Below are 24,754 nucleotides of genomic sequence, written 5' to 3'. Positions count from 1 at the left end.
ACTGACCACTCCCGACGTTGCTTAACTTTGGTCAAAAATCACGTTTGTTGTATGGGAGCCCCATTTAAATCTTTATTTTATTCTGTTTTTAGTATTTGTTGTTATAGTGGCAACAGAAATACATCATCTGTAAAAATTTCAACTGTCTAGCTATCACGGTTCGTGAGATACAGCCTGGTGACAGACGGACGGACGGACAGCGAAGTCTTAGTAATAGGGTCCCGTTTTACCCTTTGGGTACGGAACCCTAAAAAGTATACAGGTGCCTCGTACAGTATATTTTTTGTTGTAAAGAACCCTTCCTAAAACAGTGATTATAAATCAGATTTTTCAAAAATAAAAAATTGCCATACAAATGTCGAAAGAACACCCTCTTCAAAAATTGACCCTATTATACGTCCAAGTTCCTTAGTTTCGACACTGACACACTCACTCACTCACTGACGTACGATCATCATAATTCTAAGGTACTTCTAGCATACCCACAAGCTTTAAATTTTAAACATCAGTAGTTTTCAGCTTATCAAGCCATAGAAAACCTAAAAATATTGCAATATCAGTCACGTTTTAAAGATTTAAGAACTGCATACGTAAGTTTGTAGTCCCATATAAATATATGGTATTACAAAGTTACTGTTGCAGTTCCAACAAATAGTAGGTAAAGCAAAGGTCTGTGATGTACGATGTGAGTATGAAGATGTGTATATGTAGTTATTATATGTGTATAGTACGAGTAGGTATGGTATGGCTATGAGTATGGTAAGGATATGAATATGGCATAGTTAAGAGTGCGGGTATGGTGTGGGAGTTGTAGGAATGGGTACTTGGGTATTGAGTATTGTATGAGTACAAGTATAGTTTGGTATGGCCATGAATATTGTATAGGTACGGTATGAGTACGAGTATAGTGCGGGGTGGGTATGAATATGAGCTTTGATAAAAGTGGTAGCTGACGTTCAAGAAGTGGTACCCGAAAAGAAGGACTACCTACAAAAAGAGATGAGATCCCATCAAAAACATTACATGTAAAAAGATGCAAGTCTCGCAATGCAATTCTTCTACTACAAAAAAGTTTTGAGATGTTACGAGTATGTGAAACCAAGTCGGTTATTTTAGTCAGTGCCAGGGGGTGTTAAACCGTATCAATAAGATATCTTTAATTTTTAATACATATAATGACTTGGCAATCGCACATAATGCTTTACTCGTACCGTAATCGTAAATATGTATAATGCTCAAACTGCATGCGATTAGCGCGCTAGCGTTAGGTACGTTTAATTATTTTTATTAGTTAACGATGATCCTTGTGTCATTATGCAGCCGTGCGATGGCCAAGTCATTATACGTATTAAAAATTAAAGATATCTTTTTGATACGGTTTAACACCCCCTGGCACTGACTAAAATAACCGACTTGGTTTCACAATATAACACCTCAAAACTTGTTTGTAGTAGAAGAATTGCATTGCGAGACTTGCATCTTTTTACATGTACCTAATGTTTTTGATGGGTAAATAAATTTACAAGAATTTCTCGTTTAAAGGTATAAGATTCGCACGTGCAGTTCGCTCGTACCTACTCGCTAGTACATGTATCGGCAGATTTAAACCACTACCTCTATATAATAGTATAGTTAAGTATGACATTGACATTCTAGTTCAATTTATCTATATTATGATTGCCGTAAAACTGCCCGCCATAATAAATAGATGTGAAATGTAACGTAACTATGATTTGACGGTGCGTACCTAAATACTGCGTACTTACCTCTCGCTTTTCTGGTTACCTTAACAGAAGAGGAGCAAATATCGGAACCCTGTTCGTCTGTCAGTCGATCCGTCTGGCTGTCTGGCAGCAGGCTCTATTTCGATAACTGTTATAGGCAGTGTGAAACTCAAGAAATTACGAGGATTCTCGTGCGTCGAGAAATTAAAAATATCCAGAACCCTGAAATTTTATACGGAACCCTAAACATAGCGACACCCAGCTAATTTAATGACATTTCTTGTGACAAAGTTTTATGGGGTTAAGTAAGACATTAAAACTAAATTAGGTTATATTTTTAACCGAGTAATGCAAAAACAAATCGTATGCAGTTTTTAATGTGCGATAATATCATTAACCTCACAGGCCAATTTTACATTTTGATGTCAAAATGATGTCATTAGCTCGTGTGCCTCGCTCTCGCCGATACAATAATGTTTGCGAACATCATTTTTAAAATCGTAATGTAAGCTCGAATTGGCCTTCAGGCTTAACTTAGTTTTATAACAGAATTTACCAATTTAAATTAGCCAATGTAAAATATTTGTGTATATTTTCCTCACATCGTAAAACTTAAAAATCTTAGCCATATATTAACAAGGTCGTCTCATGTTAATAATATTCTGTGAGTATGGCTAAGTGTACGTATAATAATTATTCTTGTTAAAATCATTGATGAATATTTTGAAATGTTATCCATAAACCCACTAGTAATTAAAATGATAAATAACTATTCTTAATAGGTAGTTATTGTTTGCACATTAGCTAAAGGATGTTTCCGCGCCGTATCGATACAACGTTTAATACAACGTTCGATCCACGTGACATACGAGTATGTAGCCTTGCCACGAGCTTAACACTGACATATTCGCTAACTTACTTTCTATGCACCATCTCGCTCGTACTGGCATGTTAGAGATGGTCGTTCCCTGGGGTCCCTTTTGTTCGACATAAAGTTTTCAGTCATAATGTATTGTTAATCATATTGTCATTAGTCCTAAAACTGAAACATTTAACTTTCAGGATTTTCGTAAGGTTATCCTATAGATAGGTTAGGTTAGGTTTGTTTTAAAAAGTTACGCGTTTCTGAACCAAACAAAATAAGACTAACGAAAATGCGGCCAAACAATACATTATGACTTAAAACTTTTTGGGAAACAATAGAGACCCGGTCGTACCTATGTACATCTATAGATAACATCCATAACTCAGGAACAAATATTCGTTATAAACACACAAAGAAATGTCCTTACCGGGATTTGAACCCCGAACTTCCTGCTTCGTAGAACGTAATATCGCGTTAGAAAGTTCAGGACTAATAATCAAAGTAAAATGAATGCAATACTTAATGTAGTCCCGTTTCAGTCTCCATTCCTGAAATGTTTGCAAATCATGCAGTTTGCTAATCTTTACGTTGTACCTACAGTTTTACAGAGTTGAAGCTAGCAATAGGTACAGCTGCAGGATGCAGGACCGGTTCATCGACTTGTGCTACGAGTCCGACCTCGACACGTCCGAGCACCCGGAGCTGCTGGAGCTGGCGCGCGACCTGGTAAACGAGGACCCTGACACCCGGGCCGCGGCCATCCAGGACCTCCGGAACATGATATACGGTGAGATCATCTTCAACATCCACTCCAGCCTCCTGTCGCACAAGGCCGAGCATAGGAGTCTCTTCGTGTAGGCGCTTCTTTCAACCGAAGGCGGCCACCACCACCAAACTCTGAACACTGGTGGACGGTAAGACGATTTGGTCCACGGTTGGTTTACGGTGAGAAGGAACCAGGCAGTAGAAGTTTATACTATGTGTAACTTGTGCTCGCTCAATTTTATGTCTTCCGGTTTTTAGGAACGAAAACTATGATAAAGATCTCATGTAAGTCAGTAAAAGCACACATATTAATGTTTTATTATTATTATTGAAATTGTGTTATTAATTATTTATATTTCATTAGTTTAGTTAGTCATTAAGCTAATTAAGAATGAAAATTGCAGTGCCCTTGCAGGGCTCATAGCTGATCTTGTTTTGATGTACCAGCTTATGTAATGTACCTATGAAAGCAATAAATTACTGAATACTGATATGACTAAATGATGATAAGTACCTAAATACATAAAATATAAAAAAACCGGCCAAGTGCGAGTCGGACTCGCAAACGAAGGGTTCCGTACCATCTATACATATAATAAAGCTGAAGAGGGTCGAAAGTCTGTACATGGAAGATATTTGAAAAAAGTTGGCTGGGGATACTTAGAATTGATAACAGAACACGTTCCAACAGTTTTTAGAATTTTTGTCTGTTTGTCTGTTTATCTGTTTATCTGTTTGTCTGTTTATTTGAACGCGCATCACGTGAAAACGGCTGAACGGATTTTGATGAAAACTTTACTAATCTGTCGAGAAAATCTCCGGCCAGGTTATAGGCTATAAAAATTCAACCCCTAAAAGGGGGGGGGTAGGCACAATATACGATTGACTTAAGTTTGCCCCTGAATCGTATGGCGCTACTTAGGAAGGAGGGGCAAACTTTTTTCAAATATGTGCTAACACTATAGAGTACCCTGGTAAACTAACAGATGGCGCTGAATTTAATACGATATGACATAAATAAGCCACCGAGGAAGGATTTTGCCAAATTAACTCTAAGTTTAGAAGACCCCTCTTCTAAAATTTCAATCAATCGTACGGATATCAACAAATTTAATTGAATAATTGTGATGATTTAATAATACAACAAAATTAAACGACAGTAAATTAATTGCCCCTCATTGCACAGTGCCATCTTTTGGGGAGCTTAGTAAACATTAAGTAACCAAGAAAACTAAAAATGAGTTTACATAGTTACGTAGTGGTAAAATAAACACACATATCAACACGCGTATAATTGCATAAAATTATTTAAAATTATTTATTTTCTCCGTCATGAATTATACCTAATCGTGATTATATCGCATCCATATCAAATCCATATTCATAAGTATCGCCTCCTTAAGCACTTCATAATGGCCACGAAGGTGGTTACTTTGAAAAAAAAAATATTGACCTCTGTCATTTGCAGTGCCGGATTAACCCTTTTAAGCAAAATAAGCACTTGCTTAGGGCACCATGTCTAGGGGGCACCAACAATTATCGAAAAATTTTCGCGCTCGCTTCGCTCGCGTTTTCAATAACTTTCTAAGATATGATAAAGGTGACATTCGGGTGGCGACTGTAACAGCATCAGGTTACATACTCTGTTGCAACGTTACTGCTGCGGCACTGTCAATTTTCGTGATAAAATGATGTGACTAATTTCCATACTAAAAGTAAAAATGTACAACTGTCTATCAAATGCGTTTTTTTATATCGAAAAATTGTCGCGCTCGCTTCGCTCGCGTTTTCAATAACTTTCTAAGATATGATAATGGTGACATTCGGGTGGCGACTGCAGCAGCATTAGGTACTCTGTTGCAACGTTACTGCTGCGGCACTGTCAGTTTTCGTGATGTGACTAATTTCCATACTAAAAGTAAAAAATGTACAACTGTCTATCAAAATGCGTTTTTTATATCGAAAAATTTTCGCGCTTGCTTCGCTTGCGTTTTCAATAACTTTCTAAGATATGATAAAGGTGACATTCGGGTGGGGACTGCACCGTTACTGCTGCAGCACTGTCAATTTTCGTGATAAAATTATGTGACTGATTTCCATACTAAAAGTAAAAATGTACAACTGTCTATCAAATTGCGTTTTTATATCGAAAAATTTTCGCATATCCATATGTCAACTTTACTTCAAGTTCCACCTCCAGGGGTGAGGGAGAGAAATTAGGATTAGAAATTAGCCGCTTACTGACACAGACCGAATTACACGCGGGCGGAGCCGCGGGCACAGCTATCTATACATATAATAAAGCTGAAGAGGGTCGAAAGTCTGTACATGGAAGATATTTGAAAAAAGTTGGCTGGGGATACTTAGAATTGATAACAGAACACGTTCCAACAGTTTTTAGAATTTTTGTCTGTTTGTCTGTTTATCTGTTTATCTGTTTGTCTGTTTATTTGAACGCGCATCACGTGAAAACGGCTGAACGGATTTTGATGAAAACTTTACTAATCTGTCGAGAAAATCTCCGGCCAGGTTATAGGCTATAAAAATTCAACCCCTAAAAGGGGGGGGGTAGGCACAATATACGATTGACTTAAGTTTGCCCCTGAATCGTATGGCGCTACTTAGGAAGGAGGGGCAAACTTTTTTCAAATATGTGCTAACACTATAGAGTACCCTGGTAAACTAACAGATGGCGCTGAATTTAATACGATATGACATAAATAAGCCACCGAGGAAGGATTTTGCCAAATTAACTCTAAGTTTAGAAGACCCCTCTTCTAAAATTTCAATCAATCGTACGGATATCAACAAATTTAATTGAATAATTGTGATGATTTAATAATACAACAAAATTAAACGACAGTAAATTAATTGCCCCTCATTGCACAGTGCCATCTTTTGGGGAGCTTAGTAAACATTAAGTAACCAAGAAAACTAAAAATGAGTTTACATAGTTACGTAGTGGTAAAATAAACACACATATCAACACGCGTATAATTGCATAAAATTATTTAAAATTATTTATTTTCTCCGTCATGAATTATACCTAATCGTGATTATATCGCATCCATATCAAATCCATATTCATAAGTATCGCCTCCTTAAGCACTTCATAATGGCCACGAAGGTGGGTACTTTGAAAAAAAAAATATTGACCTCTGTCATTTGCAGTGCCGGATTAACCCTTTTAAGCAAAATAAGCACTTGCTTAGGGCACCATGTCTAGGGGGCACCAACAATTATCGAAAAATTTTCGCGCTCGCTTCGCTCGCGTTTTCAATAACTTTCTAAGATATGATAAAGGTGACATTCGGGTGGCGACTGTAACAGCATCAGGTTACATACTCTGTTGCAACGTTACTGCTGCGGCACTGTCAATTTTCGTGATAAAATGATGTGACTAATTTCCATACTAAAAGTAAAAATGTACAACTGTCTATCAAATGCGTTTTTTTATATCGAAAAATTGTCGCGCTCGCTTCGCTCGCGTTTTCAATAACTTTCTAAGATATGATAATGGTGACATTCGGGTGGCGACTGCAGCAGCATTAGGTACTCTGTTGCAACGTTACTGCTGCGGCACTGTCAGTTTTCGTGATGTGACTAATTTCCATACTAAAAGTAAAAAATGTACAACTGTCTATCAAAATGCGTTTTTTATATCGAAAAATTTTCGCGCTTGCTTCGCTTGCGTTTTCAATAACTTTCTAAGATATGATAAAGGTGACATTCGGGTGGGGACTGCACCGTTACTGCTGCAGCACTGTCAATTTTCGTGATAAAATTATGTGACTGATTTCCATACTAAAAGTAAAAATGTACAACTGTCTATCAAATTGCGTTTTTATATCGAAAAATTTTCGCATATCCATATGTCAACTTTACTTCAAGTTCCACCTCCAGGGGTGAGGGAGAGAAATTAGGATTAGAAATTAGCCGCTTACTGACACAGACCGAATTACACGCGGGCGGAGCCGCGGGCACAGCTAGTTATCTATAAAAACGGTCACCCATCCAAGTACTGACGTTGCTTAACTTCGGTCAAAAATCACGTTTGTTGTATGGGAGCCCCACTTAAATCTTTATTTTATTCTGTTTTTAGTATTTGTTGTTATAGCGGCAACAGAAATACACCATCTGTGAAAATTTCAACTGTCCAGCTATCACGGTTCGTGTGATACAGCCTGGTGACAGACAGACGGACGGACGGACGGACAGCGGAGTCTTAGTAATAGGGTCCCGTTTTACCCTTTGGGTACGGAACCCTAAAAAACAACGGGTTGCACTCCGGGAGTGCCGACAGAAGTAAAAACTCAATGACTAGTCCAAAATGTCTGCAGCACTATGTATAATTGACCCATCCTCGGCCTTTCTATTAAAAAACTTTAGTTCCGAAATTGCTGGCCAGTGAGTTTAAATTTGTAGCGTTAATTGTTCAAAATTCGAATAGAAATTGTAAAGTTACCTTGCAAACCTCGCATCTAAATATATTTGGTCATGATATTTTGAGTTTTATTCATCAGTGTTAGTGTTAGAGTTCACTTTTATAAGCGATTTCATCAAGATGTAGCTTTATTGAATTATATTGGAGTGATATAAAGTTATGTAACTGTGAGATCCTCGTATTTCAGCCCGTACAAGATTAGAATATTGAGCTTTATTGCTTAATATAAAAGTCCAGTTTTAAAAATTGACCTGATTATGATACGTTATGACTAAAGTTCTTTGGTGAATTACATTGTCCGTCACACATAACGTCAGCGCGTTAGCGTTACGCTGTCTCGAGTTTATCATTTTTTCCCCACCTCAAAAAGTGCTCAGCACCGCTAAAGAAGTTTTCACTTCAATAACTTTTCTGTTTTACCTCGCAATCTCAGTAGGTACAAACATCGGTTTGAAAAATATCCTCGAATAAAATGTGTCGTTCGTTTCATGGTCTCCTTAAAGGATGACTCACGTTAGACCGGGCCGTGTCCGGGCCGGAGATTCCGGCGCTTATATACTTTTCTATGACATGACAGTAGATCACGTGATGCTGTGCATAGAAAACGATGCCCCGGAAGATCCGGCCCGGACACGACCCGGTCTAACGTGAGTCATACTTAAGAGGGGGCTACTGCAAAATTGTAGTTCTTTGTGTTTAATTTTACGCGTATTAATCCAGTATGCTCGATAGTTAGGAAGAAATCTACATATCTATCTATATAAATGCGTGTGTCCTGACCGATTAATTCATCAACGTAGAGCCGAAATTTGCACACCAGGTTGCATTTATAAAGTGTACCTACATGGCTAGGATTTGAAACTTTAAAAATAGGTATTTTATTAAAAAACAAGAGAACTACATAATTTCAGCGTGTTGGTTGAAAGTTTGTATTGGAGATCAAACAATTTCTTTCTTTTTTTGGCTGGACTTGAATCTTTCAATAAAGGCACATTATTAGAATACAAGAAAAGTAATTTCAGCTTTTATTTTTAATTCATCTCCTGAAAGGGTTAAAAAGGGGTCGAACGTTTGAATCTAATAAGTTACCAGATGAATTTAAAGGGGAAAAAAATACAACATTTAAGAAAATGATGAAAGCTTGGCTGTGTGAGAAATGTTTCTACAGTGTGGGCGAGTTCCTTATATTTGCATGGAATTAGGCTAGTCTAATTAAATTTGTGTGCTAGTTTGTAGGCACAATGTGGAGATCCTATGTACTTGCATATATTGTAAATAGTTTTAAGACCACTTTGTAAACAAATAAATGATCAATCAATCAAGCATGCATTAGGCATGCTTTCTTCACTTCTTAGAAAGGCATAATATAAGATTTAATAAAAGTAATTTCAACGTTCTTGATAATTCAACCCCTAAGGGGGTTAAAAAGGGGATAGAAGTTGAAACTTGGTAAAAGGGTATTACATAACCACCAACAAACAAATCCACGCGTACGAAATCGCGGGCAGCATCCAGTCACGAATAAGTATAGGTAGGTGTACCTCATTGTCTAATAATTTGCATTTATTTTCAGTTTCACTTTCATCGTTACCATATATTAGCAATGTACAAATTGCAGAACATTCCCAAAAAGCGGAAACGTTCTCGAGAATGTTCTCAGAACATTCTGCAACATGGAAATTTATTGTTCCGCCATCTTGGATTTTTTCCAAAAAAAATTTTTTGTCATAGGAATCTAGAGGCCTCTATCTCCCGCCAAGCCAAATCCCAGCGCGCTCGGACCAACTTGAAAAAATTAAAAAAAAAGTCGGCCATTTTGATTTTTTTAAATGCAGTTTGTTTTGTCTTGGGGCCCTCTATGACATTTGGTCGAGCACACCTATCACGCACCGTTTAAAAGTTGCTATACAAAATAGAAGTGGCCAGTTTTCCCGCAATTGTAGCATTTTTCCAAAAAAAATTTTTTCATAGGTATCTAGGGGACCCCGAGATTCCGTGACCAAAATTTCAGCGTGCTAGGACAAACTTGAAAAAATAAAAAAAAAACGTCTGCCATATTGAAAAAAACATGGCCGCGTCAAAAACTGCCAGGGTCCCTCTATGACATTTGGTCGAGCACCCCCCACCTAGGTCTGACCGTTTGGCCGGGCCGTCATACATTTTTCTGACCGGAAGCGGTAGACCAAAAGTCGGAATTTTCTGGGGTAAGGATACTACACCTAAACTATCGTGAATATTCATGGTATAAACTACGATAAATAAGTAAATTCTCGTTCTCGAGAACATTCTCAGAAGTTACCGAGAAATTCTCATGTGGAAAGTTTCGCAACTTTGGAAAGTTCTCGTGCGTGCATTGCTACCATATATACCATATTGTTCAGAATAAAAAATAAACAATAACATTGCAATATGTATATAATTTTTCATAATATAGGCGCCATATCTTGTGTTACGCTCCCTCTTATTAGGTGCATCCTGATCTAATGCAGGGGTCTCCAAACTCTTTTAGCTGAGGGCCATATTGCGCCTCAGAATTTTCGCGCGGGCCACCGTCGGCGCGGAGGGGCGGAGGGGTGTATCTGGTTGCTGCTGTTAGGGCTAAACACCGGATTGGATCGCTGTCGGCGGGCCGGATTGGAACGCTTCGCGGGCCGGATTTGGCCCGCGGGCCGGGGTTTGGAGAGCCCTGATCTAACGAATGCGCCACGAGTGTGTAGGCATGTTTGCTGCACAAGACCCTATTAGTTAGATCAACTAATTTAACGCTCGCATAAAGCCCGCAGTCTGCAGCAAACTGGTTGAAGACTTTAAATCTGGTGTTGGTTGAGTTGTTGTTGTTGTTGCAGAGCGCGGCGAGTGCTCGCCGCGGCGCATGGACGACGTGTTCCTGCTCAAGTTCCTGCGCGCGCGCAGCTTCGTCGTACGCCGCGCGCACAGACACGTAACTATCACTACGTATAATATGCCTTAACTAATCCTACTTACCTAAATGTTCAATACTTACTTCTTCGCTCATTTTTTTTAAATAATGATCTTCTGACAGTCAACAATGACAATTGTCATGCGAGTAGCTTTTACTATTAACTAGTAGTTCGCCCCGAACTGAGAACTCGCGGTTTGCCAAAAATTATATAGAGCGATTGACATTGTTGCACCTACTTACTCGTATAGTCCGACATAAAATATTAGAAAATATTTTTCAAGAAAAAAAAACCGGTCAAGTGCGAGGCGAACTCGCGTCCCAAGGGTTCCGTACTGCACACATTTTCGAACGAGCGAGCAAAGCGAAGTTCATAAGTACATTCAACTGTTCATTAAATTTTTCCACACACGGCTGGCTATCTTTAATTTTGTTCGAAGTTCGCAAATTGCTGGCATCTCACTCTGTCACTCTAATTACGGTTTCATTGGAGTAAAAGAGAAATCCCCGCAATTTGCGAACATCTGTGTTCGCGGTAGACCCTCTGATATACGGCAGTTCAGCCTTCTCATTTAGCTTCTCGTACTTAAACGAATTATTTGCTCTGTTTGTGCACTAACCTCCTACAGCTCATCCTTCGACCTTGCGTGGAGGCGCACCTCTCTTGGATGCTTCAGGCCTTCGGCCCAACGCAGAGCTCGGCCTTCGACCTTCGCACTAGCTGTCCACACCACGTTTCACGTAAATCAATTGCGGTTGTGGCCCTGATAGAGCTTATCCGCAATTCTTATTCTTAAGTCCGGCTCAAGCTTAATTGCAGACTTCTTATACGTTTTTCCAGTAATCTATAGGTATCGGGCCTAATCGCTTAACAAAAGATAGAACAAAATCGACGATCTCCTTTGCAGGAAGCATGCACATGTCGGAGGCTCCGGGCCTTCGACCTTCGCATTTAGACACTTGTACTATAATTGTTCTGTGTTTGAACACTAACCTCCCGCAACTCGGCCTTCGGCCGTGCGTTTCAAAAGCTACTGGGGGATGCTTCGGGCCTTCGGCCCTACGCGTAGCTCGGCCTTCGGCCTTCGCAAAAGCTGTCCACACCGAGTTTCACGTAAACCATTACGGCTGTGTCCCTAAAACAGCCCAACCGCGTTTTTTTTCTTAAGTCCGACTCACGCTTGACTCTAGATTTCTAATATATTTTCCTGTCATCTAGAGGTAAAGAACTATTATGTGTATTTTTTTCTAAATTTTAGAACCAGTAGTATCGGAGTTAAGGGGGGAATGGTCATTTTTTGCCTATTTTCTTAAATAACTTCTAAACTATTTCATATAAAATTATAAGAAAATTATATTTGAGGTCCTCAAAATAAGCCCTTTATATGTAACACGATATGGTTTACAAAACTTTGTTTTTTAATTTTCTCATGTTCCCCCTAAAAGAGCCCCCTATGCTTAAAATTCATATGTTTTTATTACATGTCCGTCTTTGGGTCACTGATTTCCATATGTGTACCAAATTTCAACTTAATTGGTCCAGTCGTTTTGGAGCAAATAGGCTGTGACAGACGGACAGACAGACGCACGAGTGATCCTATAAGGGTTCCGTTTTTTCATTTTGAGTTACGGAACCCTAAAAACGACTTCTATGGGGGCCGGTGAAAGATTATTGTATATAGATGGTGCACTATGTTGCAAAGGAGGTAAAACCACACCCTTTTCTGGTAGGTAGCATTTCGTTTCTGTAAGGGTCGCAGTTTTAGCCTCACGAACCCACTTCTCTGATAGCAGTTCGGTTCTGTAAGGTTTGCAGTTCGAACCTAACCTAACCCACTTTTTTTCGATTCTGTAAGGATCGCAGTTCAAACCTAACCTAACCTACTTAACGGCGCGTGTGGTCCGGTGTACGGGGGTTTGAGCGGGAGGGGCTAGTGTTTGGCATCATTATACTTGTCGGGGCGTGACTCCAGAAGGACGTATTGCAGCGTTACAGTTCATAGTTTTAGACGCCTGTATACAATTGATTAGCAATGTTTGGCTACTAGCAATGTTTGCTGTTTGGAAGATGTAACGAAATTCATAACGTAGAGAGTAACGCCGTCTATTGGCTTATTGTTGAACTAAGATGACAGGTAGAAGGCTTTGGAACGTCAAGAGGTTTCTCTTGGGTGAACGTAGGCACGAATTGGCATTTTTGTCGTTATGTTGGTAGACTGGTCAAGCAGGTTGACCAACTTGACGTTGAGGCGGGAGCACTGGATCAGCGAGGCTCCGCCGCTGACTTTTTTCTTCTTCATCGGACCGCGCTAGAGATCGGACGTACTCATTAGCCAACCTCGTGCCTAACTCACCACATTCCTGAAGGCTTATACCTGAAGGATTATTCTGAAAGCTGATAGAATCCAACTTTACAACAAATCACATACTAATTTAGCTGTGAAGTAATACATTGAGGTACTACGCCCACTGCCGTCGCCCGTGCCTCCGTCATACTTTATACCTACATTTTATGGTAGGTAATCATAGTGGTTTATTTAGCTTGGGTATCAGTGGTTTTCCGGGTCAGGGTCCGAGTCCAGTTCCGGGTCCAGGACCAGGTTCAGGTCTAGGTCTAGGTCTAGGTCTTGGTCCAGGTCCAAGTCCAGGTCCAAGTCCGGGTCCAGGTCCGGGTACAGGTCCAGATAAGAGCCCGGATACGGGTCAGGTCTGGCTCCAGGGCCAGCTCCGTCAAAATCGAAATCGCCAAACGTATAGTCATTGAAGAGTTCTGTTCTGATCATCATCAGCAGTTCCACTTCATCAAATGCGACAGTTTTTAATGTAAATTCTTGATTTTCTAATGAAAATACACAAATCTCTATACGCATGCCAAGATTTGAGAAGTTCCCTCGATTCCTCGTGGATACCATCATCAGACCTCGAGCTTGGCAAAAATGTGGCTTAAAAACTTAACTTGCTTAACAAACATAACGAAGAGGACAAATCGCCAAACGTGAACTATGCGTCGTTGAAGAGTTCCGTTCTGATAATCATCAGCAGTTCCACTTCATCAAATGCGACAGTTTTTAATGAAAATGCTTGATTTTCTGATGAAACTACAAAAATCTCTATACGCATGCCTTTAAGATTTGAGGAGTTCCCTCGATTCCTCGTGGATCCCATCATCAGAACTCAAGCTTGACAAAAATGTGGCTTAAAAACTTAACTTGCTTAACAAACATAACGAAGAGGACAAATCGCCAAACGTGAACTATGCTTCGTTGAAGTGTTCCGTTCTGATCATCATCAGCAGTGCCACTTCATCAAATGTCCGTTTTTTGAATGTATATGCTTAATTTGTTGATAAAACACATAAATCACTATATGTACGCCTTTAAGATTTGAGGAGTTCCCTTGATTCCTCATGGATCTCATCATCAGAACTTGACAAAAACGGGACCAATCTGTATGCATATACATACAATCAAAAAAATAATTTTCAAACTCGGTCCAGTAAGTAATGACGGAGATATGGAGTAACAAACATAAAAAAAACACAATCGAAACTCCTCCTTTTGAGATTTGGAAGTCGGTTAATAAATGAGGGTGCCACTTTGTACGTAGCTGTCACATTTTTGACGTAAAATGCTTACACATGGCAACAATTTATAGTCTGTCAAGCCATTTCCGTCAGTAGAAAAAAGCGGCTAAAAAATGTAGGCGCGAAGGGTTACCGTCGCATAGAAAATTTGAATATCGCGCCTTTTTCTACTGACAAACTTGTTTGACCGACTATAGTATAGAAATTTTAGAGTTCCATTTTATTTAATTTCTACTATTTTATGTCCCAATATAGGCGGCAATGAATCAAAAACCGGGCAAGTGCGAGTCGGACTCGCGCACGAAGGGTTCCGTACCATAATGCAAAAAAAAAAAAAAAAACAAATAAAAAAAGCAAAAAAAAACGGTCACCCATCCAAGTACTGACCACTCCCGACGTTGCTTAACTTTGGTCAAAAATCACGTTTGTTGTATCGGAGCCCCATTTAAATCTTTATTTTATTCTGTTTTTAGTATTTGTTGTTATAGCGGCAACAGAAATACATCATCTGTGAAAATTTCAACTGTCTAGCTATCACGGTTCGTGAGATACAGCCTGGTGACAGACGGACGGACGGACGGACGGACGGACGGACGGACGGACGGACGGACGGACGGACGGACTGACGGACAGCGAAGTCTTAGTAATAGGGTCCCGTTTTACCCTTTGGGTGCGGAACCCTAAAACTCGCGTGGGTATATTACAAGGTCTGTGGAGCCCTTAACTGATATTGTATCTGTGGTAAGCCGAAATATTTCCTGTCAAATGTCAAATACCTATATTATGTTTATTTTTATCTTGCTAATTATTTCAAAATGGTAAATTTAAAAACGATATTATAAAAGTGCAAGCCGAGCACTTTCATTTGATACCAATCTCTACCATACTTTCTTGCAAAACGATGACCAGAATAGCAAGACCCCTCACAAATAGCTTTTTAGCCATCTAAGCTCTTCTAGCTCAATAATCCCTTGATCGAGCCTGCTCATAATTTAATGACTAAAATATAATGCCCTCAACTACACTTTTTCCCAATTTCATTTAAATTAGAATAAAATTTACTTAAGTTCTTGAGTATCAAACTATCCTCTGATAGTTCAGCTTAAAAACATCGAAATGCCGGGACGTGCCCCTAGCCAGCCGCGTATCCCAAGTCGAATGTAAGAATTTCGTTCGCTTCGCTCGCTCGTTCGATAATACTTAATATAATAAAAAATATAAAAAAATATGCGTGGAAATAATTTGTCAGACAAAATAATTAGATCAGATATCCCTGACTTCGAAAATATTAAGTACCCAAAGCCAGATTATAAATCCGGAAAATAATAGGATTATGACCCGACGCTGGCAGCGTTATTTTCGTGACAAATAAATATCTTGTGCTCGACGTTATTATTTTCTACTTATTGGAAATCCTTAATTAGATTTTGAATTTTGAGCCAGAAACACTACACTACCTACTAGCGCCATCTACCGAAGTGTGGAGCTGTCCCCAACCCCCTAAAAAAATGGAAATTCAAATGTACACATAATTTTCGATATTTATAGCAAAATACTATGGTAATGGACATTGTTTTACGGAAAGACACCGTAATAATAAATTCAAAACACGAGCACTAGCGACCTCTAGCATCGAGTGGCAGAATTACAAAATGTACATCCACTGGGCAGTAGATGCCGCTAGCCCGGTACTCCGCCGGCCCGTATCCACGACACACAAAAAGGGCGAAATACGTGTCGAGTTTTACACTTTTGGTGGTGGTTCCTTATATTTACTTGCTTATTTATGTTTGTACATTACTTAGTTCACCGCCAATTTTCATCCGGAAGGTGGAAGCATGTTTTTCAGCAAAGCGCCCGAGAAATGTCCTGGCTACCATGGCCACTTAAATTAAACCGATGCTGTCAAGAAAATATAACTTAATAAGGTTTAAATTATGGTATTGTAACGAATCCAATAATATCTCAACTACATTTTAACTATACAGCCAGAAACACTACACCTCGATGCGTAGAGCTAAAGGCCAAAAATATATGAAATTTAAATGTAATACACTAGTCTAATTCTGGATATTCCTAGTAATATTGCTAGTGGAAGTAGTATATACCATATGAGAATTCTGGTACGGAAATACTCCGTCGAAATTAATGCATAAAACGAACACCAGCGACCTCTAGCAGCGAGCGGCGGACGATGCAGCTAGAGGTACATATTATAAAATTGCATATCCTTAACCCTGAAAATAATACCCAAAGCCAGATTCTAAATCGGGAAAACAACAGGATAGTAAACCATACCGTATAATTTCATTAAATTTTTGCGACAATACTTAAGAGACCTATAGTTACAATTAGTTGACCTAGATGGCGCGAATGGTATGCAATGCTGAGACTGTAAAATTACGAAACTACTACTGAAGCTTTAAAATTACTAAACCTTGTATTTTACTCGTATGTTATTCAGATTTATGAGAAAACGTAATGAATATGTAAATGAACATTAGAAAATTTTTGTTAGCTCTCCACTTAGCACAATCGTTCAGTCAACCCCCAATTATTTAAATAGTTAGATTCTATATTGACAAATATAATGTATCGGCAGTTGGTGCGGTACTGCAACTTCCTGGAGCAGTACCCGTACCTGTACCGAGACGTAGACATCTGGTCGCTGACGAAGGTGAAGGGCGCCTACGAGGCCGCCATGCTCGACCCGCCCGGCGTCGGCCGCCTGCTCATCGCCCGATTCGGTGAGTACTAGACGTGGACTTCTGGGCGCTGGCCTAGGTGAAGCGCGCCTACGAGGCCTGCTCGTCGCCCGGTATTTAAAACATAGTGACAGAGTATTGACACTGCAGAGACGGTCTGAGTAGTGTCCGGTTATCTTTTTCAATGTAACCTACTTTAGAACCCACTTACTTACAAAGTCTATGAAATATGATAATGGAATTAATGTTTTTATTTCTTTTATAAGAATTATAAGAATCAAAGAAGCTCGTGATTATGAGTAGAAAATATTCCAAATAAATAAAGCGGCATGGACAAGTTTTGGTGAAATGATACTAGCATAGTGATTTATATACTTATTTCCTGTTATATAAGTAATTCTGGTATGTTTCCCAGGCACATGGGACCCTGACGACTTCCCCGTGGAGGATCTGGTGCGCGCCGCGCTGGCCTTCATGGAGATCGGTCTGCGTACGCCGCGCGCGCAGGTGCTCGGTGGCACCGTCATCTTCGACCTCGAGGGCATCACCATGAAGCACATCGCCACGCTCACGCCCACCGTCGCCTACCAGATCGTTTGTCTGACCGGGGTGAGTATCCAACCTTCACGAAGACGGGGCTGCAGGGCTCCACCGTCGTCTTCAACCTCGAGGGCATCACCATGAAGCACATCGCCACGCTCACGCCCACCGTGAGTAAGCATTAAACCCTTGAGCTCCTTCCACGGACGCAAAATGGTCAGCAATGCCAATGGAAACCAACTTTTCTATCAAAAATTAAAAATACTTAAGAAGGTACCTATACTTATTCGTAGGTAAGCGATAAAGGAGTTTAAATAAAGTTGAAGGTGGACGTTTAGACGAATTGACGGACTCAGTAGTCTCCCTTTTTACTTTCTACCCAGACAACATAATGAAGATAATTTTTATACATTATAATCTAACCACCACTAAAACTTCTCAAAAACAGCTCATAATTATTTATCATAACCATATTTATCAGTGCCATCTATATTGGTTTCCAGTACGCGCTCCCCGGCATCATGCACAGCTGCCACATCATAAACTACAACTGGCTGCTGAACACCTTCTTCTTCCTCTTCAAGCGCTTCATCAGTAGGAAGGCCTGGGCAAAGATCCACTTCCACGGCAGCGACCTGGAGTCGCTGCAGCGGCACCTCCCGCGTGAGTGTCTTCCGCCGCGCTACGGCGGCATCTGCAGGCTGCACACCGATTTCGAGACGGGCTTCAACAAGATCAAGAAGTACAGAGACGAGGCGTTTGATCGCGAGATGAAGGAGTTTGGGTGGTTGATGAAGGAGTGATCTGTAGAGGGCCTTGAGAGAGTGATTTGTACCTAGTCTTGCCTTGGCGGTTCATTAATTTTGACGGTCCTTGAGTATGGTTTGTGTTGACTTCTCGGTTTTGCGTTTAAGGTTTAAGCAAAAAGAAGTCTGTCATAAGTATGCGTTTTGCAAGATTCCTACAACGATACGTAGTTTAGGAAGTCTGATATCAGTAATAATGTATAATATATTTTCTATATGCATGTTAAGATGTATATGTGTGTTAAGATTTTTCAAACACAATGTAATATAGTTATTGAGAAAATAAATGAAATAATGACCCCCAGGACATGTCTACGTAGACACCGCCTTTAAACATCAAAAATGTGATTATGATAGTTGTACTGCACAATGATGTATAGTGAACCAAGTTGTAAGTATAAACTCGGGTTTATTTTTGGTAATTACCTATTACTATTATCGCAATTGCAAAAGTCATAAATATAAGTGAAAAAACGTGATGAGAGACTGAGAGATTTATTATTTACCACACATACCTGTCCTACCTTTAGATATACGAGTATCTATATGTATATTGGTTTTGAAAGCAATTTGGTAGCTTCAGTAACAAAAGTAACTATAAAATATGATCAAATTGTGTAATTTTACAACTATTACTATGGACTGGCTAGCTAGACAAATTAACCCATTGTGGCCCGAATTATTTAGGATACCAGAAAGTGATGATTTTTTTGATATATTGTTGTTAAATATCCCCTTAGTCATATTTGATCATCAAAAGTTAAATTGATTTACCTACCTATGTAACTTCTGTGAAAAGGAAATTTGGTACCCTACAATTATACCGCTATCTTGGCTGGCCAATGGACTATAATTATGGGAAAGATAACATTTGGCTATACTTTACATTGATATCGAGAACTACTAGCGCCATCTATGATTATATATTATGATCAAATTGAGACGCATTGCGTAAAACTATGACAATATTAACGCAAATCAATATTAATGAATAACCATTGTAACAAAACATAAGAAACAAATAGAAAGTATACTTTGACGAACAATACGATCCATAAAAGTACATTTAAGGTTAGTTTGTAACATGTCCGACAGATGGCATTTATCATGAGAGAGTTTGAGATAGAACGCGCTGTTAAGATTTTATTACGAATCATGACACCATTTGACCGATACATTGGTTAGGCAAGGTTCGGAGTTAGGTTAAGTTTTGAGTTAGGTTAGGTTTTGAGTTAGGTTAGGTTTTGAGTTAGGTTAGGTTTTGAGTTAGGTTAGGTTTTGAGTTAGGTTAGGTTTTGAGTTAGGTTAGGTTTTGAGTTAGGTTAGGTTTTGAGTTAGGTTAGGTTTTGAGTTAGGTTAGGTTTTGAGTTAGGTTAGGTTTTGAGTTAGGTTAGGTTTTGAGTTAGGTTAGGTTTTGAGTTAGGTTAGGTTTTGAGTTAGGTTAGGTTTTGAGTTAGGTTAGGTTTTGAGTTAGGTTAGGTTTTGAGTTAGGTTAGGTTTTGAGTTAGGTTAGGTTTTGAGTTAGGTTAGGTTTTGAGTTAGGTTAGGTTAGGTTAGGTTAGGTTAGGTTAGGTTAGGTTAGGTTAGGTTAGGTTAGGTTAGGTTAGGTTAGGTTAGGTTAGGTTAGGTTTTTTTTTTTTTTAATTATAAACTGTTATTTATGGGTGAATGGCCCTCGCTTACAATACGGGCGACCAATCACCCTGCAACTGTTTGTTATATTTCTATGAAATGTGTGGCAGTATGCAGGGACTCAGTTGAATGAGCTCCTGCGACACAGCCGTTTACTGTTGTGAGAAATAATGCTCCCGCAAAGAATACGGACAACATTATCTCATGTTTATTTACTTTAATTAATTATTACGTGTTATTAAATTTCTTTAAACTGTTGATTATGATATTTATATATTTTGAAAATGACTCTATTGTTGATTCTTTAGTGATAATACTGCTTAATTTGTATGGGTCCACGTTGACATTTTGGCATATAATTTCATGTTTAATCCGAGAGTAATCGTACTTTGGGCACTGCTTCAGTAGATGCTCCATCGTTTGAGGAGTAAGACTGTCACATGGGCATGTATTGTCGTCAATTATTTTAAATCGTTGCAAGTATGTTTTATTGTAACCGTGGGCAGTTAATATTTGCGTCAGTTTTGAGTTAGGTTAGGTTTTGAGTTAGGTTAGGTTTTGAGTTAGGTTAGGTTTTGAGTTAGGTTAGGTTTTGAGTTAGGTTAGGTTTTGAGTTAGGTTAGGTTTTGAGTTAGGTTAGGTTTTGAGTTAGGTTAGGTTTTGAGTTAGGTTAGGTTTTGAGTTAGGTTAGGTTTTGAGTTAGGTTAGGTTAGGTTAGGTTAGGTTAGGTTAGGTTAGGTTAGGTTAGGTTAGGTTAGGTTAGGTTAGGTTAGGTTAGGTTAGGTTAGGTTTTTTTTTTTTTTTTTTTTGCGTGGGTGAAGGAAATCCTCATTGGATACCACCAGGCCGGTCCTGGTGGCATGCCCGACTCGACTGAAGATGGCATTCCGCCCTAGGATGGAATGCCATCGACAGTCGCCTACGGACTAAAACCTTCACCCTGTGCGGTTTAGTTGTACCAGGAACGCGGTGCTATTGGTATACACGTTGTCCATGGGGTGTGATTTATGTGGGAATTTAAATGATTTCGTGTGGTGAATTTATGTTGTAGCATTGTTGTTTTGTGTAGAATACCTAATGTCTGTATTAGTGTGTGAGTGGAGAGGTAGTAGGAGAATGTGGAAGGGATTTTGGGTTTGTGGCGAAGTAACACGAGTGAGAATCAACAATAAAAATATTTACAATTTTCGCCGCCGCGCAAGAGCAACAATCGGTGAAGCCCCGGCGCAGCAGACAGTAATACTTATAGTGTAATTTTATAATCTAAAATTCTTAATCTAAAATACTTATACAAATGATTACACTTATAGTTTGTTTCAATCGGTTAGGTTAGGTTAGGTTAGGTTAGGTTAGGTTAGGTTAGGTTAGGTTAGGTTAGGTTAGGTTAGGTTAGGTTAGGTTAGGTTAGGTTAGGTTAGGTTAGGTTAGGTTAGGTTAGGTTAGGTTAGGTTAGGTTAGGTTGAGGTAAAATTTCAGAGGTAGAAGTGAGGTAATTTTGCGAATTTTTGTGGTGAGATAAAGTTAATTGAGTTCTATTTTATACCGTTGTTCTTTCCCAGCTTTTCCCTAGATTTCTATACTATTTTCAATTTCTTTCACTTTACATATAAATTCACTTTTTCCCTTCAGGCACTTTTTCACTTTGAAAAATTCACATCCATTTAGTCTTTCTTTTTTCTTTACGTCTGTTAATTTCGTAATTGGGTCGGCTTTTTGCTCTACAAGGAGCTATTTTCCCCATATCGATCCGACCTTTGGTTCGGGAGATACTGGAGTTCAAAGTTCACACTTTCAGTAAAAAGTTTACCCCATTTGCGGTTGACGACGTTAGGAGATTTCAGTTTCAAAAAATCATATCTTCTGTTCTTGTGTAAATAAATTTATTGTGTTAGGTTATTTAGATTAAGCTAATTGTAGGGAATTCTAATCCGTTTGAATTATATTTTTAGAGTGTATAGTTTAGAAGTTATTAATTTTTTAATAGATTGCTATTTCAAAATTTGCGGCGTCGCTAAACGCAAACATAAGTTGGTTTTCGTGTTGGAAATTTAATAAATTGTAAAATATTAAATATTTTTAGTTGTAAAAATTATTAGTAGATAGCACATACTTAGAGCTATTTTTAGACCTTGGTTCGAGATCTGTAGCTCAACCAGGAGTGACGCTACAGGCCGTCGCATAAAATAATTTTAAGTTTGTTTTTGCTGTTTTGGATCTGGTGCGACTCGCACTTGACCAAAATAGTTAGGTTAGGTTAGGTTTTTGGGTTTTTCACCTTTTTTGGGCGAATTCCACCCATAAGGGGTGGTTTTCGCGTGGCAATTATATGGAAAACCCCACGAAAGGGTTGAATCCGGAGGGGGCTCCAATCACGGGGCCCCATAAAGGGGCTTTAGGGGTGGGTTCTCCGACCTCGCCCAACTGGGAGGAACCTATGGAGGGCCAGGACATGGCTGAGGCCGCCTCCAACAAGAGGCCCCATGAGGGGAACCAGGACCTGGAATATGAGGCTCACGTTGGGAGCGGGCCTAAAATGAGCACCGCGCTGAGGGGTAGGGCCAAGGCCATGGTGAAGAAAGCCTCCAAAGGCCACTTTACTGGCCTGGCAGCAGCCAAGGCCAGACTGAGGGCCCATAAGGAGGACTTCCTCTTGGAGGTGCTGGACAGCCAGGAGGGAAAGGGAGTGGTCCTCCCTTTTCCCCCCCTCCAGACAAGGTCCCAGGGGGACAACAAGAGGGACAATAAGAAGAAGGGGGATAAGGAGCCGCGGATGCTGACCCCGTCCCCGTCTCCAAGTCAAGAATTGAGAGAACGCAGCCCGCCTCCATACACAGGGACGGACTACATCGATATAGTGCGGGAGGCGACCCAGATTGTACTACAGGCTGCCGGGAAATCCGGCAACCTAAATGGACAAGTCTGGGGCAAAATGAATCAAGCCTGCCGGGACATCTTGGCGGCCACTGATTGCCTGGCAGACAGAGAAGAGGGTGAGGAGTTGCGAGCCTTAAAGGCTGATAATAAGAGAATGCGGGAGCAACTTGCCCAATGCCAGGCGGAGATGAAGGCCCTTCGTAGAGCTTTCTCTGAGAGGGAGACCCAGCCCCTAGCACAGGCCCCGACGGCTCAATTTGACCAGTCCCCGACGGGTTTCGCTGAGGCCCTCAAGGAGGCCCTCAAGGAACTGAAGGAGGACCTGAAGCGGGATCTCACAATTACTATGGGAAACATGATCTCGGCCCGCACGGGCTATTCCCCTGAGCCGGTCCCCCGCCCCCCTCTCGCGGCGGACAGGAATAAGGTGACTGCAAGCCAGCCCACACCCCAGCCGGAACTTCTCTCTGGGGCGCCCTCAAGGACAGTGACACGTGCGCCGCCTATTAGGCAGCCTAAAGCCCCTGCGGCCCAGCCTTCGGCACCAGCGGCACCAGCGACCAAGAAGAGGGCTAACTCTGCTCCCAGGCAGAAGACGGCGAAGGAGCCCAGTGCCTCCCCACCCTCACAGCCGGCAACAACAACACAGCAGCCTGCTGAGTCTTGGACGCAGGTTGTCAAAAAGGGCAAATCTGGCAAATCCGCCAAGCCTTCTTCCCCCCCTGCCGCTCCGGCCCGGAAACCGGCACCTGCGGGCCCACGAAAGCTGGTTGTGCCCTCCACAGCTGCGATCGTGGTGGCCTTGAAGCCGGAGTCTGAGGCGACATACGCCTCAATCATGTCTAAGGCCACCACATCGGTGAACCTTGCTGATGTGGGTCTAGAGCACGTCAAGGTCCGCAAAACAGCTGCTGGAGCCAGGATTATTGAGGTGTCCGGGTCGGACAATGGCAGGGCGGCCGACGAACTCTGTCGGAAAATCACGGAGGTGATCGGAAAGGAAGCCCGAGTATATAGGCCCACCAAAATGGCGGACCTACGCATTTCGGGTCTAGATGAGGCAGCCACTCAGGAGGCGATCGCGGGAGCAATCGCTCAATTGGGCGAATGCCCACTAAGTGAAATAAAGGTGGGAACAATTAGGGCCCAATATAATGGGACAGGGTCGGCCCTGGCACAGTGCCCTATAACGGCAGCCAAGAGGGTCACCGCAGCGGGTCGAATACTAGTAGGATGGTCCTCGGCCCTGGTAGTGGCGCTGGACCCGACACCGATGAGGTGCTTCAGGTGCATGGGCACGGGGCACACCAGGGCACTGTGCCCATCGCCAGTGGACAGGAGCAGCCTCTGCTTCCGGTGTAGCAGGCCGGACCACAGGATGGCGGACTGCAAGGTGGAGGCTGCCTTTTGCTCGGTGTGTCATGCGGCCAAACGTCCAGCGGGGCACATAATGGGTGGCTTTTCGTGTGCGCCCCCACCAGCAAAAGGCAAAGAGGCTCTTCTGAAGACCCAAAGAGCCCCTCCAATGCGTAACGCCGACCAACCGGCCTGTGAGGGACAAAATATGGATATTTAATGCCAGTACACCCGCATCTGGACATCTTACAGTGTAATGTCAACCACTCCGCTCGTGCTCAAGATCTGCTTATGCAATTCACAGCGGAGTGGGGCATCTCCATAGCGGTGGTGGCGGAGCCATATTTTGTTCCTCCCCAGACAAACTGGGTAGGGGCCACAGACGGCAGGGTGGCCATGGTAGTACCGGCGGTGGGTGAGTTTCCGCCCCTTACGCCAATAACCCGAGGCCGGGGATACGCAGCGGCAAAATGGGGTGAAACTGTAGTTGTAGCGAGCTACTTCTCCCCCAATAAACCGCTTCGCGATTTTGAGCGATTC

The 24,754-nt window shown here is 41.0% G+C and overlaps 2 protein-coding genes across 2 annotated transcripts; both read left to right on the top strand.

The window, feature by feature from the left end:
• Positions 1 to 3,228: 3,228 nt before the first annotated feature.
• Positions 3,229 to 18,460, top strand: LOC134798612 (alpha-tocopherol transfer protein-like). Its single transcript, XM_063770977.1, has 5 exons — positions 3,229 to 3,376; positions 10,645 to 10,739; positions 16,904 to 17,048; positions 17,422 to 17,615; positions 18,050 to 18,460. The coding sequence occupies exons 1-5, from the start codon at positions 3,229 to 3,231 to the stop codon at positions 18,347 to 18,349; spliced, it is 882 nt and encodes a 293-aa protein (XP_063627047.1). The 3' UTR covers positions 18,350 to 18,460.
• Positions 18,461 to 22,310: 3,850 nt separating this feature from the next.
• Positions 22,311 to 24,434, top strand: LOC134798998 (uncharacterized). The gene has a single exon (XM_063771424.1). The coding sequence runs from the start codon at positions 22,311 to 22,313 to the stop codon at positions 24,432 to 24,434; it is 2,124 nt and encodes a 707-aa protein (XP_063627494.1).
• The last annotated feature ends 320 nt before the right edge of the window (positions 24,435 to 24,754 follow it).

Source organism: Cydia splendana, chromosome 17 (assembly GCF_910591565.1).
Source record: "Cydia splendana chromosome 17, ilCydSple1.2, whole genome shotgun sequence".
NCBI lineage: Eukaryota > Metazoa > Arthropoda > Insecta > Lepidoptera > Tortricidae > Cydia > Cydia splendana.
The sequence above is the reverse complement of the archived record's forward strand: the minus strand, read 5'-3'. Positions and strand labels throughout refer to the sequence as shown.

Bases quoted from the DNA above. Each gene is read 5' to 3' on its own strand.
- LOC134798612 (XM_063770977.1), top strand. From the start codon at position 3,229: ATGCAGGACCGGTTCATCGACTTGTGCTACGAGTCCGACCTCGACACG. The intron at 3,377-10,644 runs GTGAGATCATCT...TTGTTGTTGCAG, and splicing joins CCTCCGGAACATGATATACG to AGCGCGGCGAGTGCTCGCCG. The intron at 10,740-16,903 runs GTAACTATCACT...ATGTATCGGCAG, and splicing joins TACGCCGCGCGCACAGACAC to TTGGTGCGGTACTGCAACTT.
- LOC134798998 (XM_063771424.1), top strand. From the start codon at position 22,311: ATGGAAAACCCCACGAAAGGGTTGAATCCGGAGGGGGCTCCAATCACG.